Genomic DNA, 17,349 nt, shown 5'->3' with positions numbered 1-17,349 from the left:
CAGATGTGGAAGAATGAAACTAGATTCCTATCTATCACCCTGAACAAAAGTCAACTCAATGTGGATCAGAATCCTAGGAGTTAGACCAGAAAGATGACTCCTAGAAGAAAACAGTGTCAACACTGCAACTCATAGACACAGGCTTTGACTTCCTTAATAAAACTAACTCCTAAAGCTCAAGAAATAAAACCCAGAGTTCAATCCCTGGTACCCTTCCCCCGCAAACAAAACAAAACAAAACAAAACAAAACAAAAAAAACTTCTGCACAACAAAGAAAACAATTACAAGAATTCAAAGAGAGCCTACTAAATGGGAGAAAATCTTTGTTGGTACTCTTCTAATAGGGGATTGATATCCTGAATCTATAAAGAACTCAGAAAACTTAACATCAAAACCCAACAAATAACCCAATCAGTAAGTGGGCAAATGAACTAAATAGACATTTCTCAAAAGAAGAAATGCAAATGGTTAAGAAATACATGAAAAAGTTCAATGTTCTTTCTCAGCAATCAGGGAAATGCAAATCAAAACTACACTGAGATTTCCTCTCACCTCCGAATGACAAGCATCAAGAATATAAATGGCCAGGTGTGGTGGTACACACCTATAATCCCAGCAGCTCAGGAGGCTGAGGCAGGGGGATTGTGAGTTCAAAGCCAGCCTCAGCAAAAGCAAGGCAATAAGCAACTCAGTGAGACTCTGTCTCTAAATAAAAAACAGAAGAGGGCTGGGGATGTGGCTCAGTGGTCGAGGGTCCCGAGTTTAATACCTGGTAACTCCCCCACACGAAAAGAATATAAATAATGATAAGTGCTGGCAAGGATATGGGAAGAAAGGAAAACTTTACATTATTGGTAGGACTACAAATTAGTACAACCACTATGGAAATTGGTATGAAGATTCCTCAAAAGACTAGGGATGGAACCATCACAACCTATCCATTCCACTCCTTGGAAATTTATCCAAAAGGACCAAAGTCAGTGTATTATAGTAATACATACATTTCAGTGTTTATAGCAGTGTAATCCACAATAGCCAAGTTATGGAACCATCAGTGTCTATCAACAGATGAATGGATTTTTTAAAAAGTAGTATATATACAAAATGAAGTTATATTCAGTCATAAAGAAATTATCATTTGCTGATAAATGGATGGATCTGGGGAACATCCTATTCATTGAAATAAGCCAGACGCAGAGAGCCAAGAGTTGGATTTTTTTTTCCTCATATACAGAAGTAGAGAGAAAAAGAATTAGAAAAAAAAAAAACCAAAGAATTATCACAGAAAAAGAAGGAAGTAAAGGAATGGATCAAAGGAAGGAGGAGAGGAAGGAAAGGGAGGCACTGGGGAATGAAATCAATCAAATTATTCTATGTGTACATACAAATATATCACAAAGAATTACACATTTATTATAATTATAATACACCCATTAAAAAAGAATAAACAGAGTTGAGTAGAAGAAAGAGAGGGGGAAGGAGAAAAGAGGGGAAAGGGAAGTACTGGGAATGAGATTGAGCAGATTGTTTATGTCATATAAGAATATGTCACAATAAACCTCACTATTATGTATAATTATAATGTGCTGATAAAAACAAAAAGATAGCATGTTTTTTATGTTATTCATTTTTTACCACAATGAAAAAGACTACTTGAAGACAGAAACAGAGACTCTTAAAAATTTCTTTTTCCTTTTTAAAGATTCCTAAAACACTGGCAATGAAAGAAAAAAATAGACAAATGGGTTTGCATCAATCTGAAAAGCTTCTGTAGCTGGGCATTGTGGCACATGCCTGTAATCCCAGCGACTCAGGAGGCCGAGGCAGGAGGATTGAAAGCTCGAGGCCAGCCTCAGCAACTTAGCAAGGTCCTAAGCAACTTGGCAAGACCCCTGTTTCAAAATAAAAATAAAAAAGGGATTAGTATGTGACCCAGTAGTTAAGTACCTCTGGGTTCAATCCCTGGTACCAAAAATAAATAAATAAATAGCTTCTGCATAACAAAGGACACAATTAACAGAGTTAAGGGACAATCCACAAATTGAGAGAAAATATCTTCCAATCATACATCAGATAAAGGGCCAATATGCAAAGTATACAAGAAACTCAAACTATTCAAGAACAAGAAAACAAATAATTCCATCAAAAATGGGTAAAGGACATGAAGAAACATTTTTTAATACAACGGATACAATGACCCATACATGAAAAAATGTTCAACATCTCTAACCATCAAAGAAATGCAAATTCAAAACACTGTAAGATATTATTATGTACCTGTTACATTGACTATTATAAAAAGATGAAAGATAACACGTGTTGGGAAGAAGGTGGGGAAAGGGGAATGCTCATAGACTGTTGGTGGTATTGTAAAAAGTTCTAGTGTTCTACTGCACAGGATGTTCTACAGGGCTTAGGCCCCAGTAGGTCTCAATAAACTTGTTGAATAAGGGAAAAAAAAAAAAAAAAAAACTAAAAGAGGGGATTTTAAATGTTCTTACTACTAAGAAATGATAAGCATTTGAGGTGACTGATATGTTAATTAGCCTTAGTAGGTCATTGCACAATGTATACATGTATTGAAATTATACTCCATAAATATGTACAAGTATCTCTTAATTAAAAAAAAGATAAAACTTTAAAACATCCTTTTTTTTTTTTTTTTTTTTTCTTTTTCATAGTGTCATGGTTCTGGGCACATATTAGGAGATCAATAAATATTGGATGATCTTTTTCTGCTCTAAAGTGTGTTTGTGGGGCTGGGGATATAACTCAGTTGGTAGAGTGCTTGCCTTGGAACCACAAGGCCCTGGGTTCGACCCCCAGCACCAAAAATAAATAAATAAAGTATATTTGCTGATGTCTTGTAATTAAATGTTCTCCACAATACTCAGCACCATGTAGATACAAAATTAAAATGACATTTAGTGTTCACTCTGTCCTCTTGGCAGGGAAGCTGGTAGTTTTCAGGGAACTTGGTAGAACCTACGTTCCTTTACAGTGGGTGGGAACAAGTGTGGGTGCTCAGTGTTCTGCAGGTCCCAGTCTGGAGGGACGGGAAGTGTTGAAGGTATGTGTAGACAGTGTTGCTTTCTAGGGGAAAGGCACTAGACTAGGGGATCACTGCAAGGCTCAAAAGCCACAAATGAACAGCTGTGCCTGGCGAGAAGGGACTATTTAGACCAAGTTCAGGTTAGAAACGATGAACACTGACAGTCTCAAAAGGCAAACTGTGATCTTGTTACCAATAGCAGTCATTTCATCTCTTCCTACCTACCTACTTTCTCCTTCTACCTGAACCTCAAAGGGGAACTTGTGTCATTTCTGTTTGAAATCTTTGATTTCCAATTCTCTATGGCCCATCTAAAGTGCTTTAGGGGACGTTAGTAGGACAGTTTTTTTATTTTTTTATTTTTTTGTACTGGGGATTGAATCTAGGCGTGCTTTTACAACTGAGCTATATCCCCAGTCCTTTACGATTTTTATTTTGAGACAGGGTCTTGCTAAGTTGCCTAGGGCCTTGCCAAGAAGCTGAGGCTGACTTTGAACTTGTGATTCTCCTGCCTCAGCCTCCTGAGTTGTTGGAATTACAGGCCTGGATCATCAGGCCTGGTGAAACTGTGTCTTAAAATAAGAAGGCTGTGTCTTAAAATAAGTGGCTCAGTTATAGAGCACTTGCCTGGCATATGTGAGGCCCTGGGTTCGGTCCTCAGCACAACAAATAAATAAATAAACAAACAAACAAATAACAAAGGTCATTGACAACTAAAAAATAAATAAATAATAAAAAATTTAAAAAGTTGGGCCAGGTACGGTGGCCTATACCTGTAATCCCAGCAGTTCAGGAGGCTGAGGTAGGAGCCAGCTTTGGCAACTTAGTGAGGCCCTCCCTAAGAAACTCAGGGAGACCCTGTCTCTAAATAAAATATGAAAAAGGGCTGGTGATATAGCTAAGTAGTTAAGTGCCCCTGGGTTCAATCCCCAGTACCAAAAATAAATAAATAAATAAATAAATGGAGACAAATGCAGAAAAGTAGAGACATTTCTGACCCTGGGTGGTGTCTCCAGTTCATCACAGTTGCAGGTACACCTACATAGCTTGTCATGTAGGTGGGATTCATTTTGATTAAACAGCCTGAAAATCTCTTCTTCTTTAAGAGGCACCCTTACCATACCGACCTGAAAGACAGAAGAGGATTCTCATACAGAGGGTGAGTGGCAAAAAGGAAGGCAAAAGGGTGGGAGAGATTTGCTCGCAGGCCAGCACAGCAGGTGGAGAAAGGTAGGGAGGAGAGGAGCTACCTCCTTTAACAGCTTGTCTTTGAGGTGGTACACATTTACAAAGGTAATGGAGTTGCAGCACTGGAAGATTTTCACCCCAGGGATACTTGTAACCTGCCAAGACAAAATGTGAAGTTGAAGGAAATTTCTCAATTATTTCATGCAGCAAGAATAATTCATCTTTAGAACCTTCTGGAGAATCGGTATGTTTCCCTATTAGAAGCAAGAACCAAAAAGTTCTTTTCTCACGTTTCCATCCCCTCCCTCCCTGCACCTCCATTTCTCACTCCTCTCTTTATCTTGATCTTCCTCTCCTTAAAATCCATTCAAAAGTGACCCTTCGCTGGCTGCAGTTTGAGAAGGATTTAGTTACTTAAAAACCCACCTCTGCCCTTGTGCATTGCTTCCTTCCCCCTCCTTTGTGAATGTGTATCTACAGAGCAGCTGACAACAGCAAAAGGGGTTTTGTAGAGAAACTAAGCACCAGGCTTGGTCCACCCCATCCCCTGGGTAAGAGGAGGCTGCTTTGTCTTCTTACCTCCCGATAGTCATTGATGCTTCTGTAAATGTTGGTGTTAGGGATCTGACCCAGGGTGAGAATCTTAGTTCTGAAAGGAAATACACTTGCCTTTAGGTCAGGATGGCCTTACCTTGCTGTGGCTAACCTCCTATTACAGACAAAGTACCTGTGTGAACGGACAGTGAAGATGAAGAAAGCACAAACTAGTGAAACAAGTAGTCCAATGTCTAATCCCAGGAAAATTGCAGATAAGAATGTCAAGATCCAAAGAACCTTGTGGAAAAGGGGTTGAAGGGAAAGGAAGACCATGAAAACTCACAAAATCAAGAACATATCAGTCCTACTTCTCAAATGACCTCCACCCTCTCCCTTCTACATCTGGGGCATAGGGACTGCTGACATCTCAAACTGTTTGTCCTCAAGGCTGCCTAAAATTCAATTCTCTTTTCCAGATGTAAAATAGTGATAATGATCTCTACCTTACAGGCTTTGTAGAGATTAGAAAACCCATCAATATAGCAAACTGCAACACTTACCCCATGGTAGTAGTTATTACAAATCTTTTTTTTTTTTTGGCAGTGGTGGGGATAGAACCCAGGGCCTCACAATTGCAAGGCAAGTGGCTCTGCTAACTGAGCTATCTCCCCAGCCCTATTACAAATCTTTAACACCCTTTTCAAGTCCCTGCCTGACCACCTTCATCTCCACAGGAAAAAAATAAGCTGAAACTCTCTTAAATATTGACTTCCCTCACCCTGTCACTTCTCAGATCTCCTCTCAATTCTTGCTCGACCTTCCGGTCATGTGAGAAAACTAGCCCACCTCCTGGACTAGAACTCCATCTATGCACTGGACCACATCCCCTCTGCCTCTCAGGGATCCGGCTCCCTAAATTACCCCTTTCTCTATTTCTCTACCTCTCCTGGGTCCTTCTCCTCTCATCACATTCTGTCCCCCCATCTGTTCTTTCTTGCTCTCTGGTTTTGGGCCCCAGCTGTCATCTGTCTGGTAAGATACCTCCTTCTCTGATTAAGACTTGTGTCTTTTCTTTTTTACATTAGTTTTTTGTTTTTTGTTTTTTTTAATTGTAGATGGACACAATACCTTTATTTTATTTATTTATTTTTATGTGCTGCTGAGGATCGAACTCAGTGCCTCCAAGTTCTAGGCAAGTTCTCAACCCACTGAGCCACAACCCCAGTCCCAAGACTTGTGTCTCTTATCCAGGAAGATATTTATATTAATTGGACTAAAGGTCATTCAAATATGCAATGCATGACAAGTCCTCTTGTCTGTAGTGTAACTGTAGCCACTTCATCAATCCCTTTCATTTAATTTTTCATATTTGGAATGAGGACTCCATGTTTTCATGCATCAACAGCCTTGACTCTCCTTCTAAAAAGAAATATAGAGTGCAAAGGCTAGGTATAGTGGCATACACCTGTGATCCCAGTGACCTGGGAGGCTGAGGCAAGAGGATTCCAAGTTCAAGGCCAGCCTCAGCAACTCAGTGAGATCCTGTCTCAAAATGAAAAATAAAAAGGGTTGGGGGAGTAGCTCAGTGTTCAAGCATCCCTGGGTTCAACTAGAATACAAGGCATCAGAGTTGCTGGTGTTCTTCATATCCATGATAGATTTCTTTTGTTTATTTTCTCTCTCTCCCTCTCTCTGACCTTCCCCTCTGCCCCTCACATCCTCAGCCAGGGAATCTACACTCACAAAGTCATGTTGGTTCTGCCTCCACAGAGTGGGTAGGTTGTAAATGGTTTCAAGGTAAGGCATCACGTTGCTCAGAATAACACCAGCCAGCACAGCCTGTAGGGAAAAGATAAACACAGCTTCATTTTCCCTTCAGTGGGTGGATGGGTGGGGTTTAAAGCTCCCATCCCCTACAAAGGAACCACAAAAAGTCAAAAAGTCAGCCTTGTCACTCAGAAATATCTCACGTTGCTATTTCATATGAATACCACATACATGCTCCAACTCATGGGTCAACCCAAATAAATATTCTCCACATCTTTCTCTGCTCTCCTTTATGATTTGTCAGACATGTGAGGCAAGGTCAGGCCAAGTTCAAGGCCTGACGGATTCAGGTACTAAAGCTACAACAGACCCCTTTTAGTTTCAGAGAGTTTATTACTCACATAGACAGAGGAGGAGTAGCCAAAGGTAACATCAGTGTCGTCACTACGGTTACATCAGGACCCATTGGGAAACTGGCTCCTTTGGCTACTTGACCTTTCTTATTTGCTTGACAGATTGGTTACTCACATCATCTAGAAACCATTCTCAGATGGGATGATAAATCAAGAGAACATCCACTCCCAGAAACTCTAAATTTGTGTTTCTATTCAAGATTTTTTTTGGGGGGGTGCTGGGGATTGAACCCAGGGCCTTGTGCATGGGAGGCAAGCACTCTACCAACTGAGCTATATCCCCAGCCCGAGATATCATTTTTTTAATCAATTGAGTTAAAATAGCAAATTAAAAACTTTGATAATACCCCATATATATATATATATATATATATATATACGGTTAATACCCCATATATATATATATATACCCCATATATATATATATATATATATATATACCCCATATATATATATATATATATATATATATATACCCCATATATAATATATACGGTTGTTGAGTATAAAAGGACACTGCCCTTTTGGAAAATTGTTTGGCAACAGATCAAGACACAGTGATATACTGTCATGTAGAAATTTTGGAGTTTTGTGCTATATATTGAAAAAAATCAATGATACAAAATTGTATGTACAGTTAGGGTTGCAACTATGCAAAGTAATATCTGTTCACAGAAAATAAACCTGTTTGCCAGGCACAGTCATGCATGCCTGTAATTCCAGTGACTCCTGAGGATGAGGCAGGAGGATCTCAAGTTCAAGGCCAATCTCAGCAACTTGATAAGACCCTCAGTAACTTAGAGATACCCTGCCTCAAAGTAAAAAATAATTTTAAAAAAAGGGAGCTGGGGATGTAGCTCAGCAAGTAAAGCATCAGTAACAAAAAAGAATAATGTTGGTTAGATATGACAAAATTTTAGTGCTTTAGATCGCAAGTTCAAAGCCAGCCTCAGCAATGGCGAGGTGCTAAGCAACTCAGTGAGACCCTATCTCCAAATAAAAATACAAAATAGGACTGGGGATGTGGCTCAGTGGTTGAGTGCCCCTGAGTTCAATCCCCAATACCAAAAAAAAAAAAAAAAAAAGTTAGTGGTTTATTTGTAATTATTGGTGACAGGTGACATTTTTATCTATTATGTGTTTTCCAAGTTTTTTAGATCAGCCTAATTTTCAAATGGGAAGAACATTTCCTATATTTTGGAAAGTTAAAATTTATACTTTTAAGGACATAAAAATTATCAGGGCCTCGAAGTAAAAATCTAACCTACTTTAAGACATCTTTCTCCTATGTTCACAAAGTCCCTGAGTTAGTTAACTATTTCTAAGTCTTTTTCTAAGTCCTCATTTCCTGAATAAACTCTGCCTGGGAATTAGAACTAATTCTACCACTAGGAATGGCTGGGCCCTGGGTTGCTCTGGTTTTCTTTTCTTTCTTTCTTTCCCACCATACCACCTTCTTTCCAATCAAGAATCTCCAAACTCTCAACAATTTGCAGAGATATGGTGGGAAGGAAAAGAAATTTAGCTTTATAAGAGATTTGTATGAGTTTTGACTTGAGGCAGGGGGGTATGGAAGATAAACAAATCTTCTCAAAAAAAATATAGAATGAAACTCTTACCTTTGTGAATATTAAGGTAAAACATGCTCATAGTGTAAAAAAAGAATTACACTCCTTCCTCATTCCCATTATCAAAGGGACGACAATTTTTAATGTTTTGATATGTTCTATATACTTTTTTCACACAAAATTGGAAATGACATTGAATGTACTATTTTGTATCATGTTTTTCCAAGTTCATGTTGGTCTTTTGGTAACTGTGATCCTAGCCAGAAGCCTCTATTACTGACTCTAATAAGAATTTTGCAAAAAGCCATCTGTAGTCTTTTAAGGAAAGAAGAAAGGATCCATAGTTTAATAGCCATACAACTTCATTTTTATAATCGTTCAGATATTTCATTGAGCAGATCATATTCACATCTTCTCACTCAGAAATGTGCTAACAAGATTAAGTAAAAATGGAGCTGGGGTTGTAGCTCAGTGGTCGAGCGCTTGCCCCTCACCTGTGAGGCACTGGGTTCAATCCTCAGCCCTGCACAAAAATAAATAAAGATATTGTGTCCATCTACAACTAAAAAAAAAAAAAAAAAAACTTCAAAGAAAGATTCAGTGAATGCTGAGTGCAGTGGTGTACACCTGTAATCCCAGCAGCTCAGGAGACTGAGGCAGGAGGGTCACAAGTTCAAAGCTAGCCTCAGCAACTTAGTGAGACCCTAAACAACTCAGGGAGACTCTGTCTCTAAATAAAATACAAAATAGGGCTGGAGATGGGGCTCAGGGGTCGAGTGCCCCTTAGTTCAATCCCCAGTACTTCTGACCAAAAAAGAAAGATACAGGAAGAATAACATGGTGCAACATGGCCAGCCAAAAGTGAAGGATGTCCTGTCTCCAACATGTTCATAATAAAGGAGTACTACCTGCTTTTATTACTACCTTTCCGTGAATTCTGACAGTTTTTATTTGTTTGGAATTTTAAAAAAAATTCTGCTTTTTCTAGCAGCGAAGAAAAAAATACAACTGCTCAAAGTAAATTAGTGAGTGACCCTTCTAAAATAGACTTCAACAGTTATAGCACTGAAGATGCTGGATAAACTGAGTTCTGGAGATGACTTCTGCAGGGAATCGGAGAACAGCTTCTGTGTTAAGCACAAGCTTATTAATCTCACCCTCCTTGAGCAGATTCTATGCTTGAGCTCCAAGATCCTTGAGTCACAAGAGCAGAAGGCAGCAGCAACCTTGTGGTGGTCCTGCTCTAATGAAACCTGATGTTCACCAGGTGATTGAGGAAGATAGGGATGACATCTACAATCACTTCAGCTTTGGGGACGGTCATCTCAGGGTAATGAAGCTGTTAAACCAGGAAGGACACCTTCCCCCACCTCCCTAAGTATGTTATAAAATGGCTAAAGGGACAACTATGTCATTCATCAATACAGATAACTGAGTAAGGATCTATAGTGTAACTTAGAACCTAAGTTGAGTCCAGCCAGTGATTAACACACCTGGCATCTTTAAGGGTCAGTGAACAGTCTTATCCAAAGGGAAGAAATGGCACATTCGTATCCAGAGTCATCCTAATTGGTTAGAGTTAAAAGTCAACTATCACACCACCTCCAAGTGTTATGAATTAACCAAGAGGCAACGTGGCAGCAATGGGTGGGATTGTGTTCACATGGCAGGCAGAATAAAGCCTTCTGGAAAACAGATGGCATGAGTTTCCAAGACTGTACTGGTAATGGGGGTCTGGTATCTAAAGTCTACTTGAGTATTTTTCATTGATTCCTTCCTTACAAAGCTTATATTATAGCTTAAGCAATAACAAGATAAGAATGATAATGACAATAATGTTTCTTGAGTGCTTACTATTACCCCAGCACTTATCCTATTTTAAATATATATAAATACACACAAATACATCTCATACAAAAATGTAAATATATATGTCATATTCTCTTATTTAACTTCTGCCCTATGATGCTATTCTTTTAAAGGAAAAGGACAAGAGATAGGCTAGGACAACCTCTGGAGATGAGCAATAATCCTTGGAAATGCCCCCACTAAGCTGTAAACCAGAGGTTGCACTTTTTTTTTACTTAGTTATTTGATAAGTTCTACTTACATTAGGCAGGTCGTAGAAAAATTGTCCAACCTTCACCATCAGGAGCAGCATCACACCTGCGCCTACCAGAGATGCAAACTGAGGAAACAGAGCCAGTTGGAGAGAAACCATCAGGAACATATCGGTCCCTGTCTGCATCTATGGCCTTCTGTGAGAAGCATGTCATTTTTTCTTCAAAGGAGTTGGGTTCAGAACAAGTGCATTTTTGTGGAGCTGACATTTTCTTTTTCCAAAGTACTAAACATGTAGTAGGTACTCAATAAGTATTTGTTGAATGAATGTGTGAATGCTCTCTGAAAGATTCCAAATTTTCCTGGGTATTTGAATCCTCATGGCCCCAGCTCTATGCTATGTAATCTGAACTCTCCTAAAATATGTCATGCATTTCTTCAAAACTTGCACAATTTATAAAAACCCGAGTAGGCCAGGCATGGTGGTGCATGCCTGTAATCCCAGTGGCCTGGGAAGATGAGGCAGGAGGATAGTCCATTCAACACCAGCCTCAGTAACTTAGCGAGGCCCCTAAGCAACTCAGCAAGACCCCTAAGCAATTCAGAAAGACCCTGTTCCAAAATAAACAATTTAAAAAAGGGCTGGGGATAGAGTTCAGTGGTTAAGCACCCTAGGTTCAATCCCCAGTACAAAAAGAAAGAAAAGAAAAGAAAAGAAAAGAAAAGATTAGACTCCTCACTGATAACCCTAAAATCTCAATCATTCTACTTTCCATGTAGACAATTTTTCCACCCCCTCACTCTCCTGTTTCTACTTTCCATGTAGACAATTTGTCCACTCCTCACTCACCTGTTTGGAGTTTGGAAAACTTCCTATCTAATAGTTTCAATGGCCCTTCAATGATAATTACTTTTCATGTTCCTGCTTCAATTTCTCTCTCCTTCAATCAAAAAGGTTACCAACATGATTCAAGTCTATATAGAGCAGCTTTGGGTTCTATCCCAGCTAGGTTGACCACTTTGGGTTTAGTGTCACGTGGTAAACTGTGATTCTCACTCATCAAATGAAGCTGAGAAACACAGTTCCCTTTATAATCCAAGGCTCTCTGGAGTCTGGAACTCATGACATCCCCTATTGGTAAATTTCCATTTTTAAGCCTCTAGTTAAAAAATAATATAAAGCAGTGTATCACCCCCACTCTGGTGGGGAATGGGGTTGTAGTAGGGTAAAACTGTCATCACAAGTCAAAACAATGATGTGAATAAGCAAGAGCTGAGAGAGTCCCTCAAATCTAACCCTTCAAAGGGTCACTCAGAAATGATTCTTTCGGGTGGAGGGAAGGAAAAATAATAGAACGGGACAAACATCATTATCCTATGTACATGTATCATTATGCAAATGTAAGACTCTACTTTGTGTACAACCAGAGAAATGGTAGTTGTACCCCATTTGTATACAATGAATCAAAATAAAAACAAAACAAAAAAGAAATAATTCTCTCACTTTGATCTTTAATTTTTAATGTGGGAAAAGAAAAAAACAAAAAACAAAAAAAAACACCTTCCCACTAGGCTGGGCTCTCTCTCGCTACTCATTGATATTTGCCAAATCCGCATATCACTGAAAAGAAGAACAATGTGGTCTGTGTCCTTACCCGTCTTCCCGATCCCAGCAGTTTCACAACTAAAGTGAGCAGCATAACACGGAAAAGTAGAACAACAGGAGAGTAGTGTAGGAAGAAGGATCAGGAAAATTAATTGCTATACCTGATACTCAGAAAGCTCTAACAGTGAACATTTCAAATACTATAGAACCACACCAGGTAACTGACCCCATCAGCCCCTCCGTCAATCCTCAGGTCAGCCAGTTTTTCAATCTGATTGGTTGCTCTAGCAGTAAAAAACTAATTTGATTAATATAGGAAAGTATATCAGGCCTTTTCTTTCCTCACACTTTTTTTTTTCTTTTTTTGGTTGAACTGGGGTTGCTTGGACACTAAGCCACATCCCCAGCCCTTTTTATTTTTTATTTTGAGACAGGGTCTCTCTAAGTTGCTCAGGGCCTCACTAAGTTGCTGAGGCTGGCTTTGAACTTGTGATCCTCCTGCCTTAGCCTCCTGAGCTGCTAGGATTACAGGCATGCGCCACTGCATCTAGCTCTGATTATTTATTCTTAATATTTTTCAGATGGGAAGATGCCAAAATAAACTGTATAAAAACTTAGATTAAAATAAGCACAAACAGAATCTTGAATACCATGAAATTAGCTGCTCAGAGAGGTCTGAGAGGCCTGCCAATATCTGTGTGTCCCCTTTACTGGTACATCCAGAGGAGTGTGATTTGGGGTCAGAGGACCAGCCTTGGTGGATTGTGCCTCAGGTAGATGCTCTACGACTCTCAGAATCTTGGGCTGGGACTAAAGACAGCAAGCACTATAGAAGTTCACCTCGCCTGCATCTTTTGCTTTTCTGCTCCAACTTTATACCACTCTTCCGGGCTTCACTCTAGCGATTCAAGGCAATGGGAGTTCCTACAGCCGCAGTCACTATTGACACACACACCCTCAGACACCAATTGCTCCATAAGCAGTGGGTTCCATGGAGTAGGATGGCACATTGCTGAACACATGCCTGGGGACTGGGGACCTATAGTTTTTAAACATCTCCTAAGTGACAGACACTGTGGTTGATACTATTATCATCTAATTTTATTCTCAAACTGAAAGGTTGGTTTTATCTCCATTTTATCAAGGAGGACTAAAGCCTCAGAGAGCAAAAGTAATTCGCCCAAGGTCACACACATCTAGGAAAAACGGAGTCTGGTTCCAACGCTCTGGTCATCTGGTTCCAAAATCTAGGCTCTCTCCACTGCTTCATTTGCTTTAAAAACACTGTGGCTCAGTGATAGAGACTTACCTAGAATGTGCAAGGCACTGGGCTCGATCCCCAGCACCACACAAAAAAACTAAATAAACAAAATTGTGTCCATCTACAACTAAAACAAACAAACAAACACACAAATTAAAAACAAAACAAAACAAAACAAAAAAAAAAACCCATAACATAGCCAGGAGCTATGTGAATACACGGCCAGTGTAACTCCACATCATGTACAACCACAAGAATGGGAAGTTATACTCCCTGTATGTATAATATGTCAAAATACATTCTACTGTCATGTATAACCAAAAGAATAAAAAATTAAAAAAAATAAAGGCTGAGGTTGGGCACAATGGCACACGCCTGTAATCCCAGTGGCTTCCGAGGCGGAGGCAGGAGGATAGAGAGTTCAAAGCCAACCTCAGCAAAAGCAAGGTGCTAAACAACTCAGTGAGACCCTGTCTCTAAATAAAATACAAAATAGGGCTGGGGATGTGGCTCAGTGATCGAGTGCCCCTGAGTCCAACCCCTGGTACAAAAACAAAAAACACAAAACACAACACTTTTTCTTTCTTTTATAATAACTAATTTTTAAAGAAGTTCTGGAAGACTGGGGACAAGGCAAGAAGGCCAGTCCTTGGAAAGCAGGGAAAAAGGATAGGCACACCACCATGGAGACCAGGGAAGCACAGCGGTCAGAGCTGGACGAGTAGGAAGATGAAGTGGGAGACAATCCAACTGGCCACAGGCCTGGGGCTCATCTCATCCTCTCTGCCGTGGGCCAGGCCCGCCCACACCTTGCTTTTTATTATGACAGTGGAGGGAAATAGGGAAATAATAAAGTGAAAAGCTCATATATCCAGTTCAAATTTTTGCCAGATAAAAAGTAAAAACAAAATGACCAGTGGCAGGTCATTTTGGGGATGGTCAGAGTCAGTTCCTAATTTCTCTTTCCTGGAGTATTAAGGAACTTTGAAGATGTGGGAGTACTCTCAGGCAGAGTGAATCAAAAACTCCCAGAGGGAAAGAGTAGAGAGAGCACCCACTGCTTTGTGGAGAGAGAAGGATAAATGAGTTTCAGGGGTCTTTTCCAGTCCAGATTAGAAATTCCTGGTGGAACATGGGCAACTCCAGTGTGTGAAGACAGCGCCCACAACCTCTCTACTTGAGCCAGCAAGTTGAACTGGGCATATCAGGGGTGTGCACTAGTATCCCTAGGGACACACTTCCCCAGAGAGGGCCACCACACTGCAGTAAGAGATGCCACTCGGAGGACATGTGCCACATAGATCAACAGGCAACAATGGAAAACCAAAAGAGCCACAGGCTGCCTTTTAAAATCGTGACAATGGAGTGGCTCAGAGGTCAGAAATTCCATCATCTTCTGCCAAGGCTCTTCCACAGCATAGCTTGTCTATCTCCCAAATGTGTGCAGTCAGCAAGGCTATTCTTCCTCCAGCCCGCCACATTCAGGTGTCCTGCTAGTATACTAGACAGCTCTCAGGTTGACCCGAAGCCCTTCTTCCTTCCATCTGTGCAAATCCTAACCCACTTTCAGGATTCTAGGAAGGCTCCCCTTCCTCCACCAATCTCCTGCTCATAACGCTTAAGGTGCTTTTTCGTCAGTTGTGCTCCTTTTGTACTTGACTTTCCTTGCCTTTTGATTTAGTTTTCTCCAACTGTGTACATCTTGCCTTCCCAAATTTATGTTGTATCTGGGCACTGATTAAACAAAAAAGTGTGTGTCATAAAATGTTAGTAGAACTAATCTCTGGGTTGCCATTTCCATTTCTTCTTGTCATAAAACCTTCTCATTTTGATTCCAAAGATTCCACATGCTTGTATGGAACCTTCTTCCTTTAACACAGCCTGCACTCCTTCCTTCTGCCAGTGTGTCTGGAGGAAGCTCCATGACCACAAAACTTGGTCTGCATAAAATGATAGGATGGAGCCTTACTTGAGACCTGTTTTAGTCAGCTTTTTCACTGCTGTCACTAAATGATCTGACCAGCACAATTATAAAGGAGGAAAAGTTTATTTGAGGTCTCATGGTTTCAGAGATCTTAGTCCATAGAAGGCTGGCTCCATTTCTCAGGACTTGAGGTGATGCTGAACATCATGGCAGGAGAGGGTGGTATAGGGGATCACCTCACATTATGATCAGGAAACAGAGACTCCACTCTCCCCATACAACATATATACCCTACAGCCACGCCCCCAATGAACCGGCTCCCTCCAGCCACACCCCACCTGCCACCAGTTATAAGTCTCTCACAGCCCAATCATTTCTCCTCTGAACCTTCTTGCATTGTCTCACATGGGAGCTTTTGGGGGACACTCACATCCCAACCATAACAAGACCCTTGCTCTCACCCAACCTAATCTTCCTTCTGGTTTTCACCTCAAACTTCATTTTACTTTGCCTGTGGACTATGACACTTTATCTTTCCCCATTAAATGGAGTTTCCATCCTTCTGACACATCAGTTTCTGACCACGGCTCTACCTTCTTGCTACACTTATGAGACATGAGCTTGCCTTTGACCTCTGCCTTGGTTTTTCCACCATCTGAACCCTGACTCATTACTTGGGTTTGCCCAGGCTCCAATTCTGATAACTCCCTGCCATTTCGTCATGCCGCAGAACTAAGATGGGATGCCTCTAGTGCTTTTGTCTTGTAACTTTTATCTAGTCAGTTCAAAACTCATAAACACTGGACTTACAAGATCCTATGCCTGCAATTAGGGGGAGTTTGCTTTTAGAATCTTTTCTGTCAACACTCTCATTGAGCTTACCAAACACTGAGTTTATTAATTCAAGATACCTGAAGAGAATCTGTCCTAGGTCATTTCCTCTTATACAGAGAGAGAGAGAGAATGGTCATAAATTCCTAGGTTCTTCTAGACAAACACCTGACTCCCTCTCAGGAAAGCCCCTTATCATGCAAGCCCTTTAAGGAAGCCAGGAAAATGTTTAATTTGTATTATTGCTTTCTCAGACTATATAGAAGAATGCATCTCCCCATAGGAAAAAAATTAAGAGTTGATGGTAAGTTTACCTGAAATATTGTTGTTCTTCCAGCGTATTATGTGCAAAATGGGTTTCTGTGTGCTAATATATAAACTCTCTTATATATAAGAGATGTGTATTTCCATAGAATATGACTTTCAAATTCCACATTGATCAATAACTTTTAAAATAAAATCTGTGCAGAATTAAGGCAAGTGTGGAATCCAAATTCTTCCAAGAGATCGTCCCCATCAAGCAAAACAACAAGACAAAATTAAGTCCATGTAATCCTGTTCTACGAATATACATATGAACCAACATAGAGATCAAAGTCTTTTTAAACATACCTGTTGTCTTCCTCCAGTTTTATCTTGGATAATAGTCCTGGCAAAAGCAGCAGTATACACACAAGATTTGAAAAATGAACTGACAACATTGCAAAGGCCAATGGCTATTAAATCCTGCAAAGAAATGAAGAAACTTAAAGCCCACATTTTGTTAAAGACTGCTAATTTGATTTTTTAAAACTAATACACATTGTTTTATTTTGTTAATTTATCTATTTACTTATTTTGCGGTGCTAGGGATTAAACCCAGGACATGCTAGGCAGGGGCTCTAATACTGAGCTTCATCCTCCACCCACTAATTTTGATTTTGAGCAAAAGGTATGCTGTTTATTTCTTGTGTCTAAAGATAGGTTGTTTATATTGTTTCAAACAACAGATGGAAATATTCTTAGAATGAAAGGAATCAAGTCAGTTTGATTATCTAGATTAAGTTGCATCCTCAGGAAAACTCTTCTTCAAGGTGATAAAATGAGACTTTTTCCTTATCCTCTTTCACATGATTGCCAGGACGTGAAATGATAGGGAGA

General features: G+C 40.0%; 1 protein-coding gene and 1 non-coding gene across 2 annotated transcripts in view; both read right to left on the bottom strand.

The window, feature by feature from the left end:
* Window positions 1-17,349, bottom strand: part of Slc26a8 (solute carrier family 26 member 8) — a 67,337-nt gene that overhangs the window by 13,542 nt on the left and 36,446 nt on the right. The window contains exons 10-16 of the mRNA XM_047558483.1: window positions 16,822-16,935; window positions 10,637-10,714; window positions 6,522-6,617; window positions 4,969-5,075; window positions 4,821-4,890; window positions 4,304-4,396; window positions 4,052-4,180 (exon numbers count right to left, since the gene is read on the bottom strand). Coding sequence (XP_047414439.1) covers window positions 4,052-4,180; window positions 4,304-4,396; window positions 4,821-4,890; window positions 4,969-5,075; window positions 6,522-6,617; window positions 10,637-10,714; window positions 16,822-16,935 — 687 coding nt within the window. The remainder of the gene's footprint in view (window positions 1-4,051; window positions 4,181-4,303; window positions 4,397-4,820; window positions 4,891-4,968; window positions 5,076-6,521; window positions 6,618-10,636; window positions 10,715-16,821; window positions 16,936-17,349) is intronic.
* Trnag-ccc (transfer RNA glycine (anticodon CCC)) lies at window positions 7,169-7,241 on the bottom strand. The gene has a single exon. It is a non-coding gene; the product is annotated as a tRNA-Gly (tRNA).

Source organism: Sciurus carolinensis, chromosome 7, assembly GCF_902686445.1.
Source record: "Sciurus carolinensis chromosome 7, mSciCar1.2, whole genome shotgun sequence".
Taxonomy (NCBI): domain Eukaryota; kingdom Metazoa; phylum Chordata; class Mammalia; order Rodentia; family Sciuridae; genus Sciurus; species Sciurus carolinensis.
This window is presented reverse-complemented; position numbering and strand designations above follow the sequence as displayed.